Here is an 18287-nt window from a genome sequence, read left to right as displayed (position 1 = left end):
TGGTGCAGGTGTCATTGCTGTATGTCACGCTGCTGATGTCAGTGCTGTATATCACGGTGCTGGTGTCAGTGCTTCATGTCACGCTGCTGATGTCAGATCACTCCATCACGGTGCAGGTGTCATTGCTGTATGTCACGCTGCTGATGTCAGTGCTGTATATCACGGTGCTGGTGTCATTGCTTTATGTCACGCTGCTGATGTCAGTGCTCTTTATCACGCTGCTGATGTCAGTGCTCTCTCTCACGGTGCTGGTGTCAGATCACTCTATCACGGTGCAGGTGTCATTGCTGTATAGCACGCTGCTGATGTCAATGCTCTCTATCACGGTGCTGGTGTCAGTGCTTTATGTCACGCTGCTGTCAGTCCTCTCTATCACGGTGCAGGTGTCATTGCTGTATGTCACGCTGCTGATGTCAGTGCTCTCTATCACGGTGCTGGTGTCAGATCACTCTATCACGGTGCTGGTGTCATTTCTGTATGTCACGCTGCTGGTGATCATCTCCTGCACCCTCTTCTTTGCCTACCCTGACCTTCCCTCTCCTCCATTGCCTTCATGCGCTCCACAGTCCTGAATTGTCACAACAATTTCACATATAAAAAAAGAATGCTTGTAGTTGTCGATCCCAGATTCACCTCATACCTGTGTTACGTCATTGGCCATGTGGTGGGACTATGTTTGCACAGCTAGTAATTATTTTGTGGCTGCAAATTTGACCTGTAGGTTTGCAAAGTTCGCCTCCTATTGAAGTCAATGGGGCCCGCCGCGAACGTTACGGTTCGCGAACTATCGGGCCGCGTTCGCGAAACATCCCGTCGGAAGTTCGTCCATCACTATTCATGAGCCTCTTTAGCCATGCCTGAATAGGAAAGGGATCCCCAGCTGGGGAGGTTTTGATGATCCCAAATTAGAGGTGCGTTCCTCAAGAGCCTGCGCTACAGGCAGCAAAAAGGTTGAACAAACCAATTTAGTAAGAGAGTGCACAAGCAACCAGTCTTGTGATGTTACTCCTTCTATATTAGGATCCTCAGAAGAGGATAAATAAGTATCTTCCAAATCTTTGGGAAGATCTACCTGATCGCCAGCCTCCTGCACCTCAACAAGAGGGTCCTGAGCACTAGTTGGGGATCTGCTACATTTGACCCCCACTATGGAGAGATAACATAGCATCAATCTTCTTTTCCAAGTTAAAAATGGCAGAAGAAAAAACCTCTTGTGTGATATATACAGGGGCTGAAGTGTCTAGCGCAGCTGCAACAGTATCCCCCAACGGCTCAATCTGACCAGCCGCATCACTCTCAGAGGAGGACATTCTTTTGGAAATGAATTTAGTTTGTTGTGAAACCATTGCCTTACTACCGAAAAGTACTGGATTCCAGGATCCAGCTCTCTAAAAGAGAAGCGTTCGCAAGCAAAACCTCATTTCTTCGGACACGAGGCCTGGGTAGCATTCATTTAGCCCATGAAAGGACATCAGAACGGATCCAGTCAGCATGGCTAGCCCCAGCAGGGAAGCTTCCAGTGGAGCTTAGCACAGCACATCTTTACCCGTGACCAACACCTTAGACACTGGCAAAAACTGAGGACTCCCAGTAGTGTGTGTGTGTGTGTGTGTGTGTGTGTGTGTGTGTGTGTGGTTATATAGGGAGTACACTTCTTGCCTTAAGGCGTGCCAGTGTCCATCACCTATCAGTGGCCCTATAACCCACATAGTAAGTACTATGGCTCTGTGTCCCCTGATGTAAGAAAAGAAAGGGGGTTTGATGTGGGGGAGGGGGATCTAGCAGGCTTCCTATCCTCGTGGATGGAGGATGAGATTAAAGCCGCTAATCTTCCAAGCCCTGCAGGGCAGAGGAGAATGCATCTTCAGTCACGTATACAGGGGCTGAAGTGTGAGAAGCAGTTGCACCAATTCTTTCCAATGACTCACTCTGGCTTGCCATGTCAGGTAACTCTGGAGAGGATGACAGTGTGGAGGCATGACTGGAGTTCCCAGCGCCTAGGGGTGGAATGCTTGGTACCTTTGTGGTAGCTCTGGAAGTCATAGTGCTAAGCACAAAAGCAGAAGCACTTTAAGAAAAAAAAAATGATGGTATTTGCTGAACAATAGTTACATTAAAAAACAATGTCACCATAAGGATCAGACTTTGATGCTGAGTAACCATGATATTTCCTGTACTGGAAATGCCTGCTTACACCCCTTTACATGCCCAGCGCTCCTGTGTCCCTTAGTGTGACAGACTTCTGTCTTCAGCATATGAACTGAGAGCATCTGTGTTAAGCCTCAGGAGAGAACCTGATTAGGCGTCCTCAGCGTCTTCTGCCCTAGTGTGTGGGCCACGCCCCTCTGAAATACCCACCCCCCCTCTTTTTTTTTTTAAATAACATTAGTCCACACGGCATTTGGGTCTGCAGATGCAGACCTGAAGGGGAGGAGGTGGCGCCGGCCGCCAGACTTTTAGAGTCTGCAATGCTATACAGGGGCAAGTCTGATAATACAAATAGTGGAAGCTGTTACCGCACCTCTCCATTAGGGGAGGGGAATTTATGTCAGCAGTATTTGTTAGGCTCCCAGTTTTAAAAGGAAGACTTCACTTTATTCACGTTATACAAAAAAATGCAAATGGCTGTTTTTGTATGTTCATAAACTACTGCTGTACCCCCTTTAGATCCCTCAGAAGAGGAACACAATCTGTTCAATTAAGAACCCCCTCTCCTCCGGCTGCTGGGACGACACCCGCTGGTATAGACAGACACAGAGCTGCTGAAAAAGGCATTGTACAAGGTAAGTACTCCCTCTAGGAGACATTTTTAAAGGCATACAGAAAATAAATAAGTGTGTGTGTGTGTGTGTGTGTGTGTGTGTGTGTGTGTGTGTGTGTGTGTGTGTGTGTGTGTGTGTGTATATATATATATACATATACACACACACACACATACACATACACACACACACACACACACACACACAATAAAAGTATAGGTAGACTTTACAGTTCCTAGGCTTCTCCCCCTACCTCATCTTCGCTACAGGATACTGCTGAAAACAGACAGATCCAAACTTCACCCATCACGGCGGGCAGCATAGTTAAACCTTCAAAGACCGGGCCCCTTTTAATAGGGGTACATTCCTTTAGACCTGTAAAGCACCCCTCAGGACAACTTTAGGTAATGTAGCAAGACCAAAAAGAGTCCTGGTTCCTAGGGTCGAGCCCTCAGAGAAGCATTACAGGCAGAACCTTGTTCTTCTATGCAAGGCCCGGGTACCCTCATGTGGCCGCAGTGGCGTGGATGGATCCGGTTGTGGAGGTTTTTTTTTTTTTTAATCCAGCATGGATCCCTCCTGGAGCTCCTCAGAGCACATCTTCACTCGTGACCAACACCTTAGACACTGGCAAAAAAACTGATGTGCTCCTGGAAGGAGGAGGGGTTATACAGGGAGTGAACTTCGATTGGGTATACCATTGTCAACACCTGAAGGTGACCCATACCCCATTAAGTAATTACTTAAGGCTCTGTGCCCCATGATGTATGATAAAGAAATACATATTGGCCTAAACTGATGAAGAAATTACATTTTTATTGGACAGGTTTTATAGCAGAAACGAAAAAAAAAAAAATTCCCAAAATGGACTGTTTTTTTGTTTATAGCACAAAAAATAAAAACCACAGAGGAGATCAAATACCACCAAAAGAAAGCTCTATTTGTAGGGGAAAAATTATTTGTGTATAGCATTGCACGATCAAACAATTGTCAGTTAAATAAACAGTGCCGTATCGCAAAAAAATGGCCTGGTCATGAGAGGAGGTAAACCTTATGGGGCTGAAGTGGTTAAAGTCCTACACATTTAGTAGGGGGCTTAATAAGGGTGTCAGCCACTTACATCCAGACTTCCTCTCATTTAGGTTGGAATTGTTATAGCATATTTTTTTTTTTTTTTAGCACTGGGGATATTTGGTAGAAGGATGTTTCCGCTGGGGTCCCTGCAAGGAATGAGATGCTAGCATGCAATTCGGCACACCAATGCTCATGCAAAAAATGAAATGTAAGTTTTGGTGGACATTAACTTTTAATAGAGATCACCCTCCCCATCAGTAATCCAATACTTAACCGCTTGCCGACCGGCTCACGCCGATATACGTTGGCAGAAGGGCACATACAGGCAGATTAACGTACCTGTACGTTGGCCCTTTAAGAAGCGGATTATGGGGCGCAAGCGCCCGCCACGACCTCTGAGTGTGATCGCGGGTCCCACGGACTTGATGTCTGCAGGGATACCTGCGATCGACTCACAGAGGGGAAGAATGGGGGAAAATGCAGATGTAAACAAGCATTTTTCCTGTTCTGCCTAGTGACAGGACACTGATCACAGCTCCCTGTAATCGGGAGCAGTGATCAATGCTGTGTTACACCTAGCCCCTCCCCCCAGTTAGAATCACTCCCTGGGACACATTAACCCCTACAGCGCCACCTAGTGGTTAAGCCCTTCACTGCCAGTCACATTTACACAGTAACCAATGCATTTTAATTGCACTGATCGCTGTATAAATGTGAAGTGTCCCAAAATAGCGCCAAAAGTGCCCGATCTGTCCACCATAATGTCGCAGATCGCTGATCACCCCCATTATTAGTGGGAAAAAAAAGAAAAAATGTATAAAAATGCCATAAAACTATCCCCTATTTTGTAGATGCTATAATTTTGCGCAAACTAAAACACTTAGTGCGATTTTTTTTACCAAATATATGTAGAATACGTATTGACCTAAACTAGGAAAAAAATGTTTTTTTATATATTTTTGGGGGAAATTATAGCAAAAAAAATTTTTTTTTTCCAAAATTGTTGCTATTTGTTTATATTGCAAAAAATAAAAAACCGCAGAGGTGATCAAATACCACCAAAAAAAAGCTCTATTGTGGGGAAAAAAGGACGTCAATTTTGTTTGGGAGCCAGGTCACACAACCGCACAATTGTCAGTTAAAGCGACGCATTGCCGAATCACAAAAAGTGCTCTGGTCTTTGGGCAGCCAGATGGTCCGGGGCTTAAGTGGTTAAAGAACAGTGTTTGTGGAATGTACTGCATTCTTCCGATACTTAGCAAAAGAAATCCCTGGTCATAGTCAGGTGAGCTGATGTAGTTCAGCAGAGAGCAGGCAAAGCAGTGTTTGTTTTATTAGGTAAAGTGCTGAAAAAGTCAGCCTATTGGGACATCAGCCTTACCAGATGTATGACATCCATCTGACACACAAAAGACAACAAAAAGGTCCATCCTATAGAACTTTATTCCCCACATCTTTGGGTAATATGAACACTTTTAACAGGACTAAAATCAAAACAGGGGTGGGAAACCATACACTGAAAAAGACGTAGCTCCTTGACTGGTGCACTACGATGAGACTTAGGGGGTTACACCAAGCCTCATCTTGAAACCGTATTATTGTGCCTCAACGCATGGTCTTCACAGGACTTTTGAAGTTACTGGCTGCCTGAAGCTGAAGCTGGTATGCCATAGGGTGGATTTTGAAGCCATATAACCTAAAAGAAGGCATAAAAAAAATGTTATACAAACAGAAGAGCCTGTATATGAGTGACTACAATCATTCACTTTAGGTTTTTTGTCTTTACACCATTCTTGAGTATTGTAAACCCCACCACCACCAATAGTTCAATGTAACAGCATTGATGAAAACACCAGAGTATCAGCCTGTCACACCCCCCCTGCCTTTCCAGGCCATTTTTCATAGCTGTGATGCCTTGACTGACAATTACTGTGTCACGCAACACTACCCAAAATGAATTTAACCACATACTAACTACGCTATAGCCAAAAAAGCTATAGCGCAGCTGTCCACAGACGTCCTCCCACACCTCCTGTGGCACGTATCGGCGCACTCTGTTACCGCTGTGTCCTTGGGACAAAATTGATCACAGATCAGGGTATAGGGACAATCACAACTGCCCTTTACCATGTGAGCAGCTGTGTCAAATCATAGCTGATCACATGTAAACAGATTGGACAGTTTTCGACAGCTCTTTGCTCCCACGCTGCGTCTGAGAGGAAAGGAGAGCCAATAATCATCAAGCCTGTCAGTACATAGTTTTCACAGATGATTAGGGCACGGATCATCAGTCCCCCAATAATCAGTGCTGCCGCCCCATCAGTCCACAGATAATCAGTGCTGCCGCCCCATCAGTCCACAGATAATCAGTGCTGCCGCCCCATCAGTGCCCCGATTATCAGTGCCGCAATGGAAAAATTGGACCCATAAAACATGATTCTTAAGCGAGTACCGTATATACTCGAGTATAAGCCGAGATTTTCAGCCTCTTTTTTGAGGCTGAAAGTGCCCCCTCGGCTTATACTCGAGTCACCGCTGTCTGACTGCTCGATCAGCGTATCGAGCAGACAGACGGCGGACATTAAAATTCAAAAGCCGCGCCTCCTTCTCCGCCTGTGATAGGCGGAACACTGAATTTCCCAGCAGTCAGTGTTCCGCCTATCACGGACATCCGCTCATTCTCATACTACGGACGAGTATGAGAGGATGTCCGTGATAGGCGGAACACAGGCTGCTGGGAAATTGAGTGTTCCGCCTATCACAGGCGGAGGCGGAATTTTGAATTGTAGAATGGCCGCCGAGAAGAGCGGCGATCCATCGGCACGGGACGGAGGAGGCACGGCACGGGACGGAGGAGGCACGGCACGGGACGGAGGAGGCACGGCACGGGACGGAGGAGGCACGGCACGGGACGGAGGAGGCTCGGGACACAGGTAGGCTGGACACACACACAAGGCTGCACGGACACACACACACACACACACACACACACACACAGGGATGGATGGATGGATGGATACACACACACACAGGGATGGATGGATGGATGGATACACACACACACACACACACACACACACAGGGATGGATGGATGGATGAATACACACACACACACACACACACACAGGGATGGATGGATGGATGGATACACACACAGGGATGGATGGACGGACACACACACAGGGATGGATGGATGGATGGACACACACACAGGGATGGATGGACGGACACACACACAGGGATGGACGGACACACAGGGATGGACAGCCATGTCTCACCCTCGGCTTATACACGAGTCAATAAGTTTTCCAGTTTTTTGGGGGTAAATTGGGGGCCTCGGCTTATATTCGGGTCGGCCTATACTCGAGTATATACGGTACTTAAAAGTGTTCATCATGCATTGAAAACGGTCGTGCCTGCGTGCCAACATCTCACAGAATTGAAAAGCCATACCATACTGTGGCACAAATGCCTTAGGTATGAAATAAATGTGTTTGAAGCAACCCGATTTCACCCCAATAAAAAAAAATATATATAAAAAATAATATTTTAAAAGAATCGCCCCTGCAACAAAAGTCCAAATACAATAAGTCCTGGGAATGTTGAATACCTGCATCCCCTGCCGACTGCTGAGGTTCCTAGGGTACAGCAAACTTCAGACTAGCCACCCACCAGAGAGGCACATATTCATGGTCTATTGCAGTATTACTTTTTGGCTTTTCTTTGGGAAGCAATAGTCACTTTACCAAAGCATGCAATGTAGAAATGCTAAATCATTTTCCAATGCTGCCGAAATGTATGCCGTGTTTTACTGAGCATACAGGTTTAGAATGTCACAAAAAGGAAGCTTTTGCCTATGTCAGCCTGAAATGTCCTTGCACATACTGCACTAAGCTGTACTCAGGAAATTACAGTGAGTTATTACTTTGCAATTAATAATAAATGAGCTTTTAAGAACAGAAAGCCTAAAAGTCTTGCAGCTCTCCATTTATAAACCAGTCATTCCATTCTAGAGTGATGATGACCAGCCATACTGTATGCATCTTTGCAGTTTCACTAATACAATCTACACAGGGAAGTTTCATTTGAATTTTGTTCTCTCCCACACCGCTACACAAGATCTAGCACATTCCTCACACTTCTCATGGCAATCAACAACTTACCTAGGAACAAACTGATTGGCAGGTCTCTTGGGTCGATACTCTGGGTGAACCATAAACAGCATATGGGGGAATCCAGTGCCAAAATATGCTCCATCTGTGTGATGATGGCGGGAGGACTTTGGGGTGTAAACGTCCATACATTTGGGGCAATACAGCTTTACCATAGCTTCACCGGGAATGTCGGAAAGACCTGAGGTACAAGAAGTGAGCAGAGGGTGCTTATTGGGAGTTCATCTATAATCACGTTTTCAAACTAAACACTACCACTACATACTGTATAAAATTACCTAAATAAAGCTGTAAATAGATATTACATGAATTACACACAAACATTATCAAGAGCTTTCGGAGAATCCACCTATATCAGCATAAAATGCTCTAAAACTAGAAAAGCCACTCAGATCAGCAATATTAATCTACTTTTTAGTAGAAAAAAAACCCCATTCTACAACACTCCCATAAAAAAATAAATGGAATACAAAAAATGTCAAAACAGCAATCACCATACTAGTCTTAATAAATGTGTAACTAATAACAGTGAAGCGCTCCTTCATAAAAGAAAATTACCTTAGGCGGGATCTGTGTGATGACATCATGCTGAGAGGGGCCAGGTGCCATCTTGTTGAACTGACAGAGCTACACTCTGTATATACATGCTGTATGAAGGCACTTCTATGTGTCTGCGTATTTGAGTGTTACTCCCTTTTATTTTTATTTATTAAAAATTCACTGGCAATGCTTCACTATTGGATCGTCTTTGCGTATATCTCTGATCTTTTGTTGTGCAAGAGCTGCGACATATAGAGACGTGACTTATGTGCTGCTGATCTATGTGATCAAAAGTGCTTCTGACCACCTTATTTTAAAGGGGTCCACCGCATCATGCGAGGAGAAACTATAAACACATGAAATACACAGGTTCTGCGGCTTATTTAATGCAAATAAGGCACAGAGTTTAATTACCACATTAATTAGCCACAGAACCTGTGTAATTAATATGTGTTCAGGTTTAAAGGGTTGAGGTGGCCACCTTAGAAGAAATCCAATTGGGCATGTGGGTGATATTCTTTGATGGCAGTCTATGGTGGAAGTTTTCGCTTTATTAGAGACACATGAACTGTGGTGGCTCTTTTTTTATGGACACTTGCAACCAAACTGGATGATATATGGGACTGTTTTCATGTTTTTTATTTATTTACTGCACATGATATATGTTGATTACATAATTTATGTGTATTGTTGTGTATATGCAACATTTGATTATTTGTTTTATGAAGGAGTGCTTCACTGTTATTGAATATTAATTTACTATTGACATGTAAGTGACAACATTGAGGGCAGAGGTTCACCTTTATATACAACCTGCGCAGAAAAGAGGTGAACATTTGAGAACGGGAAGCAGAACTGGAGAAGAGGAGCACTCACCGATTGGCAGCATGGGCTGGTTCTCACAGTAAACACGGGGACAATAGCCAAAGTCTCCCTGCTGATACTTCTCCAACTGCAGGAACAGAATACAAAACATGTAAGACAAAACAGCCCTTAAAGTGGAATTCCAATCTCTGGCCATTTATAAAATTTTTGGATTAAGTGCAAAAGCTTCTGTCCGAGTCTCCACTGTGGAAATTCACCCCTAACTTCTGTACAGCTAACAATTATCACCAGGACCCAACAAACTCCATCATCAGTTTCTATCGGAAGAAGAGAGGATGGGAAAACTTCCAGTGGGGACTTCGGTCCTGCTGACAGTCAATGGAAGACCCACCAACGTCCAGGTGTTTTCACATCACCAGGAATAAGTCAGGGCACATATTCCCCAAATTCAGACTTTAGCATGCAAAAAAGCATTATAGGAATTACCTTTGCCACAGTAACCAGGCCCTCAATTTTCTTTAAAGTGAAGTATGGGGTTTTTGCAGATTTATACTTACCTAGGTGGATGCAGGATCGGTCCCGACAGCAGAAAACACTGAGAACTGAGCAATCTAACACTGCCGATCATTCAGTTCTCAAGCTTCCCAAGAAGAGAGCTGTCAGTCTCCGCTCTCTGCTCTGTCCCACTCAGGCTCTCAGCAGCTCACCAAGAGGCTGAACCAGGTGCTGGGCCAGGCGTGTGGGTGGATCACGACTCCAGTGTTGCCATCTGGATTGGCTCTGTGAAGTCAGACAGTGGACTTCAGCCTGCTGTCTGATGAAAACGGGTCACAGGAGTGCAGAACTGCACTCCTGTGATCCACAGAAGTACAGCCAAACAAGTTTTAGCTGTACTTCTCAGGTTGGATTAATTTAAATCACTAGTAAAAAAAGGATCAATTTAAATCAACTTGATTTAGATCATAATTTTTGAAGAGCAGCGGTCGTCTCCGTCTCCTCCTCTGACTCACTGTTGACTCCCCGACAGTCCCATTTACTTTAATGGGGCGGCTGGTGATGTGGTAGTGACACAACGAGGTAAGGGATGTGGCGGCAGCAGGGGGGAGTGGATGCCCTGATGGATCTGAAATGACAGGTGCTCTTTAAATGTAAGGACTTATTCTTGCTGGTAGTTAGTATCTTTAATATTTGCAAACAAAATGAAGGTTTCCGATTTAGAAAAAGATGTCAGGTTAGTAAAACGGCGATTTTAGGTTAATATGTGAATCACACATAGTTGGAGAACGACTCAAATTATTTCATTTTATTAAAACAATAACGCATTATTAACGCATCTTAAATAGAAAACTATCTTTAGATAGAATGTTACTTAAAAAGCATTTAATTAAAATAAAATTTGAGGAAAAAAAAAAAAAAAAAAAAAAATCGGATTTAAAATATAAATAATTTTTTTTGTTTTGTTTTTTAAATCGATTTTTGTCCACCCTGCTTCTCCTTTAAGATGCCATTCATGGGACACTGGAGTACTGGTCACATGACATTAGCTTGTTTTGGCAGAGTTGACCATTATCTTTAGAAACCCAGAGCTCCAGTTACTGCAGAAAAGGCACATCAGCACTTTACACAAATAATAAGCCTGAAATGGTCAGGATCTTTAATCACATATGTACTGCTGTACATCTTTAAACAATTGCATAGTTGTAGATACTCATTTCTGCAGTACAGTTTATTAACAGCAGTGCAGAAATCATCATCGTGTGGTAGCTGTACCTGTTAATAACTGAACTGTTCCTCGGCTCTGTACCATGTGATCGCTCTACTGACCAATCACAAGATGTAAACTCATGTAAATATTTTTACATTGGTAAGCCTACCCCTTCTTAAAATGAATAAAGGAGAAACTAATAATGAATAGATCAGCAGCGACATCTATTCAGGGTTACAGGATTGTTTTTTACCTTTACACTCCTATCCTATAAGTCTAAGTTCCATGCTGTCATTGTACTAACCTGCATATGTCTCTTCACCTCCCCTAACCTGTGCATTTGTACATTAACCCTTTCATACCTATACACCCACTGTATGTGACCTGTCCATTAACCCCCGCATCCCCTCTGTGAAGCACCTGTACATTTAACACATATTTTGAAGCATTTTTTTCCCCAAATTTTCTGACTTTTTCTTATATAGTAAATAATAAACAGTGGATATTAAATATTATAACCCCCCCCCCCCCCCCCCCCAAAAAAAACCTGCAAGACAAACGGCATAATGAGCTAGCATGCATCACATACTAGCTCATTATGAAATAAATAACTTAGAACACTGCTGAGACTTTCCCTAGAGTTTCTTCTGGGTTCAATGGCTCCGAGAGGATGTATGCGAGTGGGAGCCACCGGCCACAGCACAGGGTCCTTAAAAAATGTCATCAGTGGCCCTTTCTTCAGAGCGCATGCACAGATCACATAGGTGTGTATAGTAAATATCTCCTAAACAGTCCACGTTTAGGAGATATTGCCAATACCTACAGGTAAGCCTTATTATAGGCTTACCAGTAGGGGGAAAAAAAAAACAAAGGCTTTACTTCTTTATATTCCACCAAAAGAAAGCTCTGTCTCAAGCAATGATAAAAATAGAATTTATTTGGGAACAGTGTTGCTTGAACAAGTAATGGTCAAACAGGGTTTGAACAGTAATTACAGGCTAGCACTGATATGGATAAGAACAGGTTCTCTGACAACAGACAACACAACCCTGTTGTAATTTCATTCATGAGGACCGACAGCTTCAATAACCACACAAATAGAAGAAATAAAATGAAGAGGTGTTTATAGGCTATTCCTTGTCCTGAGTGTGTCACAGATGTAAACAATGGTCGGTGGTGGATGCCGACTTGCCATCCTTTCTTCTGACCTCAAGGCTGGGTTCACACTTGTGTGCATGCGATTCATACTGCATTGCTGATCACATGCAAGGTCTGTGCAATGCAAATTCAGCCATACAAACACAGCAGAGAGCTGCTAATTGACAGTCGCCAGCTCTCTGCTCAGGGAGCTGTGAGAACGAAGCCATCGGCAGAGTTCGATCGATCTGTTCTTAGTGTAGCGGCGGTGGGGGACAGATGCAGCACTGGACCGATGCTTCATCCACCTAGTTACAAAGTTGGGGGGGGGGGGGGGACTAACATACTTCTCTTTTAAACATGTGACCAGCAGCAGAGGACCAGAAGATCCCCCTACCACCAGACTGGGAAAGAGCTGGGTCATGGGACAGCTGTAGATTGATTAGGAAAAAGGTACTTATATATTTTTAATAAAAATAATACAGAACACTTGGGAAATTGTTACAACACAGACACACTTAAAAAACACAACAAAATTACCACTTACAGTCATTAACACCAAATAATAAAGACTACACCACAGAAAACATCCATACAATTAAAATACAACATAGAATAAATAACACACTAAAATTAAAGGTCCACCGATATAGATATTTGGGGTTTTCCGAGTGTGTTGATAAAAAAGGCCGATGCAACTTGTAAAAGACTTCTATTACAGAAGTCAATGCAAGTTGCCTGAAGTCTGGAGTGACTTGTCTCCTTCTCTGGGCAGTCTGCCAAGAAAAGACCAAAGAGATACAGTTTCTTCAATGAACTGAACTTGTGTGTAGGAGTTCTCAGTTTAACCATTTAAAGACTAAATCTTTTCTGACACTTGTTGCTTACAAGTAAAAATCCTGTATTTTCTGCTAGAAAATCACTTGGAACAAAATTATATATATATATATATATATATATATATATATATATATATATATATATTTTTTTTTTAGCAGAGACCCTAGGGAATAAAATAGTTGTTTCAATATTTTATGTCACACGGTATTTGCACAGCAGTCTTTCAAACGCAATTTTTTTGGAAAAAAATACACTAATAGATTAAATAAAAATAAAAAAAAAAATAAAAAACAGTAAAGTTAGTCCTTTTTGTTTTCCATCCAAAAGTTTTGATTAGCTGTTTTTGTGTATTTAATATATAGTTTTTTTTTTTTAAATCTAAATTATACATACAAGTGAACTGATTGGAGGTCTGTTTTGTTTAATAAATGTTAAAATGTAAGAAATTTTCTGTATCACTTATTACTTAAGGCTGCTTTCACACTGGAGCGGGCAGGCGTTGACGGTAAAACGCTGCTAGTTTTAGCGGTGCCATTTGGCTGCTAGCGGGGCACTTATAACCCAGCTAGAGGCCAAGGAAGGGGTTAAATGCGCCCATGAAGCGCCGCTTAGGCAGTGGTGCCCATTAATTTCAATGGGCAGGAGTGGTGGAGGAGCAGTGTGCTCCAAAGATGCTGCTTACAGGAGTTTTTTTTTTTTTTAACGCCCTGCCAGTGTATCTCGGGCTTTCGCACAGACTGCAGGTGAGACGTTTTGCAGGCAGTTTACAGCCACTATTTTTAGTCCAAAAGCACCTGAAAAAATGCCTCAGTGTGAAAGGTGTATAACTGTTGGATTTTATGAGATGAAGGAAAAAAAAAAAAAAAAAAAACACGGCATCATATAATCGGCCGCCGCGATTTCTAAATATCAGCAACGGCCAGAGAAAAACCCATATCGGTCGACCTCTAATTAAAATAACAGGCAAACTACCAAATACAAATAATAAACCACTTTCACTCACACTACCCCAGGTAACCAAACAATACAAACATACAGGTCATTCTCAAAAAATTAGCATATTGTGATAAAGTTCATTATTTTCTGTAATGTACTGATAAACATTTATGTACTGAAAAGCTTTATGGAGATGAAGATTTCATTTTTCAGCACGACCTGGCACCTGCTCACAGTGCCAAAACCACTGGTAAATGGTTTACTGACCATGGTATTACTGTGCTCAATTGGCCTGCCAACTCTCCTGACCTGAACCCCATAGAGAATCTGTGGGATATTGGGAAGAGAAAGTTGAGAGACGCAAGACCCAACACTCTGGATGAGCTTAAGGCCGCTATCGAAGCATCCTGGGCCTCCATAACACCTCAGCAGTGCCACAGGCTGGTTGCCTCCATGCCACGCCGCATTGAAGCAGTCATTTCTGCAAAAGGATTCCCGACTAAGTATTGAGTGCATAACTGAACATAATTATTTGAAGGTTGACTTTTTTTGTATTAAAAACACTTTTCTTTTATTGGTCGGATGAAATATGCTAATTTTTTGAGATAGGATTTTTTTCAGGAGCTGTATGCCAAAATCATCAATATTAAAACAAGAAAAGGCTTGAACTACTTCAGTTGTGTGTAATGAATCTAAAATATATGAAAGTCTAATGTTTATCAGTACATTACAGAAAATAATGAATTTTATCACAATATGCTAATTTTTTGAGAAGGACCTGTACTATAAAAACCAATACAAAATCCTGATCATAAAGAAGCAGAATTAAATCTTCCCCTCCAGCCCTCACAGAAAAGAATGATATATTTTGATCGCCACAGGCAAAAAATGATTTCCCGTGTTGCATTGTGGGTGTAACAATCGCAGACTGACTGGCGTATTGTGCAATGGGTGGGAGGAGTTGTCTAAGATAGAACTTATCTTAAACGTTCTCCTCTTCAACACTGTTGTAAAAGACTCCAAATTCCAATCCAACATCACTGGCCTTTGCGAATCAGTTTGTTGAGTCTGTTGGTGTCGGACACCCTAAGCCTGCTTCCCCAGCACGCCTCTGCATACAGGAGAGCTCTGGCCACCACAGACTTAAAAACACCTTCAGCATCGTCTGGCAGTCTCCTCAAAAAGTAAAGACAGCTCTGGCCCTTCCTATAGAGCACCTCCGTGTTCTTGTTCCAGTCCAGCATATTATCTATATGCACCCCCAGATACTTGTAACTCTCTACTACCTCCACATCCATGGATAGAGATTGGGGTCACTGGTGGCTTCCTCTTTCTGAAATCTACAACCAGCTCCATTGTCTTTGCCACATTTAGATACAGATGATGAACCTCACACCATGTGACAAAGTTCTCCACCACAGTCCTATACTCAGTCTCTTCCCCATCCCTGATACAACCCACTACCGCAGTCATCAGAAAATTTCTGAAGATGGCAAGACACTGCACTGTCTGGTAGCTGAAATTAGTGGTATAGACAGCAAAAAGAAAAGGAAGGAAGGGAGAGAGAACTGTCCCCTGTGGAACCCCAATATTGCTGATCACCGTGACGCACTGTCTTGCAAATGCACATACTGTGGTCTTCCTGTCAGGTAGCCTACAATCCACAACACAAGGGAAAAAATCAACCTGCATTGCCGGTTCTTCTTGCCAAAAGATAATTACAGTGTAAATCATCCACAGAAATAGAAGGGACAAATGTAAATTAAACAGTGTGTGTTTAGAATCACTTTAAAGCAGGACTGGCTCCGACAACAAATCATCCAAATTGCTGGTTGGGATAATCAGATGAATATTAGCAACCTTTCCAAAGGCGGTTACAATTTTTGAACCAAAGACTGCTGTGCTAAAAAATAAATAAAAAAAAACCCACACCACAACAAATTTTTTTTGGGACTGGAGGAGTTTTTTGTACACTGGTATCTGCATTATGGAAAATCATACAATGGAGTTTTTTTTTTTTTTTTTTTTTGTTTTTTTAACATAGAAGAAAATAAAGGCATCTCACAGCACAGAAAACCCAGACAGTGGGTGTTCTAGCTGTGCGGTATGAGGAAACACATATCCAGTACAGGCAAGTTAGACAGTGGGCCATAGGAGCTCCTGTCTTGCAATAGTCACCCAGTCTTGGCCAACAAGGGAGAGGACAAACATGATCAGAAGTGATTTTCCACTGATTTGACCACAGAAACCAGCAAGAAGCAACTCCCCCTATTGTGTCGCCATGATGGGGTGCCATTCATTTTTACAATACAACTGTGCTACAGCAGGCCACTAAAGGTCAGGTACAGTTTTTGCCAGCGGCATCCCATGATTCCTCCGAGCACAAAAAAACAGAAGGTGGGGATACCAGGGGGGTCATCCCATGTCAGCTGGGAAGGCCAAATCGGACTTGCGGCACCTGACGAGAATCCCAAGATGGCGGCAGCACAGACGCTATGAGGAAGCAAACGCTGGAATCCCTGTTAATTCTCTCTGGCGGGACCTGCAACAGGCAGAGGCAGGTGGACGCAACCCTCACTCCACTCCGGGGCACAGCATCTCCAGCATCCACAGAGTCCCTTATTGGCCAAACCCTGGATGATCTTTTAATGTCCCCTATGGCTGCAGCCTCTCCAAAGCCTAATGAGCACTGGCACAACACAGGCCAAATCCTCTCGCAGCCACAGGACTTATTCATTTTCACTAAATTTGCAGAGATGCTAGACAAAGGATTGCCCCAGACAGCGGCCAAAATCATAGACATAAAACTTGACCTCCAATCCATGGGCTCTCGCATGGAGACCAAAATGGACGCCACAATTGCCCGATCCAACCAAAATACTGATTGCATCCAAGACCTACACAACCAGCTGGACATTGCTAATCTATCACTGATATACCTGAAGCAGTCGACTCCCTCATCAAGCATCTTATTCCAAATATTCCCTCTCATAGGCTGGAACTTGATCAAGCACACAGAGCTCTGGGTCCCCCCCAGATCAGAAGGCCTCCCTCGAGACGTTCTGGTCAAGTCATACTTTTACGCAGTCAAAAGAGGAAATAATGAAAAGGGCCCGCTCCACCGCACAACTACAGCTTATGGGGAACCCAATCCAGATTTTCACTGTCCCAATCCAGATTTTCACTGTCTCCCCCTCCACAGTTCAGAGAAGAAGGGCACTTAAACCATTACGAACCGCGCTGATCCAGAAGAACATTAAATATTGGTGGCTCTTTCCCTTAAGCTTGAAATTTGAACTCAACAAGCCATTCAGATTCTCCACCTTTCCCGAAGGCGAAAACTTCCTACAGAAATTGGGCATAATTTCCAAGGATCCTCCTTCCCCAATGCAAACTTCCTCTGCCAGCTTCTCTAAGCAACCACCCCCAGCTAGTCCACTCACCTCCATTTGGCAACAATCCAAAACCAAAAAGGCCAAAGAAGGCCTTCCACCCTGAAGCAGTCCTTTCCTACCTTATACACTTCAGCTCCTCTTCTGGACTGACTCTTCATTCAACATTATTGAGCCTCCCCTCCACTCTGGCAGAAAACCACTTCTCCCGACCCACCTCAACAGCTTTCAAAATTACCTGCTAAATGACTCTGGATACAAGGATGCAAACTACCCAGAATCTCCTTGCGCCTCCTCCTGCCCTCAGAGAAGCGGACTTATCACCTCTCCTAGTCAGGATTTCCCCTCTGGCTAGAAGGGAAATGTTCTTATATTTAAGGGTATGGCGGATTTATCCCACCTATGCCCTTTGTGTTCTATAATCTCTTCCTTCTGGATCTTTTCTACTGTACTAACTTTCCCTTCCTCCTAGTGACCTGGGTGACCTCTCTTTCCTCCGGGACTCCCAACAGAGTGAATGGGCTCCTTATATTCCTCCCTGGAACTCGCACCAGGTTGGGGGTAAGTGACTGGTACTTGCTGGCGTTCTATACCAGGTTGTTCCATGGCCGATACTTCCACACCAAACCCTTCCTTACGCATTGCCTCACAAAATGTTCAAGGAATGAATTCACCAGTTAAAAATGCCAGAAAATTTTTCAGTATTACCATACCCAGAAAATTGATATACTATTTTTTTTTATACAGAAGACACATCTTCCTCGCTCCTACTCCCCCCTCATATATTCACCCCAAATTCCGCCTCGCTAACGAGGAAACCAAAAGTAAAAAAGGGGCGACGATATTTTTTTCCCGTTCTTGCAATTTGTTTCTCGCTTCTGAATTCAAGGATCTGGACAGTAG

General features: G+C 43.3%; 1 protein-coding gene across 2 annotated transcripts in view; it reads right to left on the bottom strand.

Annotated features, from left to right (window-relative positions):
* Positions 1-5261: 5261 nt before the first annotated feature.
* CSNK2B (casein kinase 2 beta) overlaps positions 5262-18287 on the bottom strand; it is a 35004-nt gene continuing 21978 nt past the window's right edge. For both annotated transcript variants that reach the window (XM_077459858.1, XM_077459776.1), the window contains exons 5-7: positions 9426-9501; positions 8001-8190; positions 5262-5532 (exon numbers count right to left, since the gene is read on the bottom strand). In XM_077459858.1, the coding sequence (XP_077315984.1) occupies positions 5442-5532; positions 8001-8190; positions 9426-9501 (357 nt within the window). In that variant the 3' untranslated portion in view covers positions 5262-5441. The remainder of the gene's footprint in view (positions 5533-8000; positions 8191-9425; positions 9502-18287) is intronic.

The sequence above is a fragment of the Lithobates pipiens genome, unplaced genomic scaffold, assembly GCF_037356315.1.
Source record: "Lithobates pipiens isolate NorthernLeopardFrog02 unplaced genomic scaffold, aLitPip1_a1.2 Scaffold_1, whole genome shotgun sequence".
In the NCBI taxonomy this organism is placed as follows: Eukaryota; Metazoa; Chordata; class Amphibia; order Anura; family Ranidae; genus Lithobates; species Lithobates pipiens.
The sequence above is the reverse complement of the archived record's forward strand: the minus strand, read 5'-3'. Positions and strand labels throughout refer to the sequence as shown.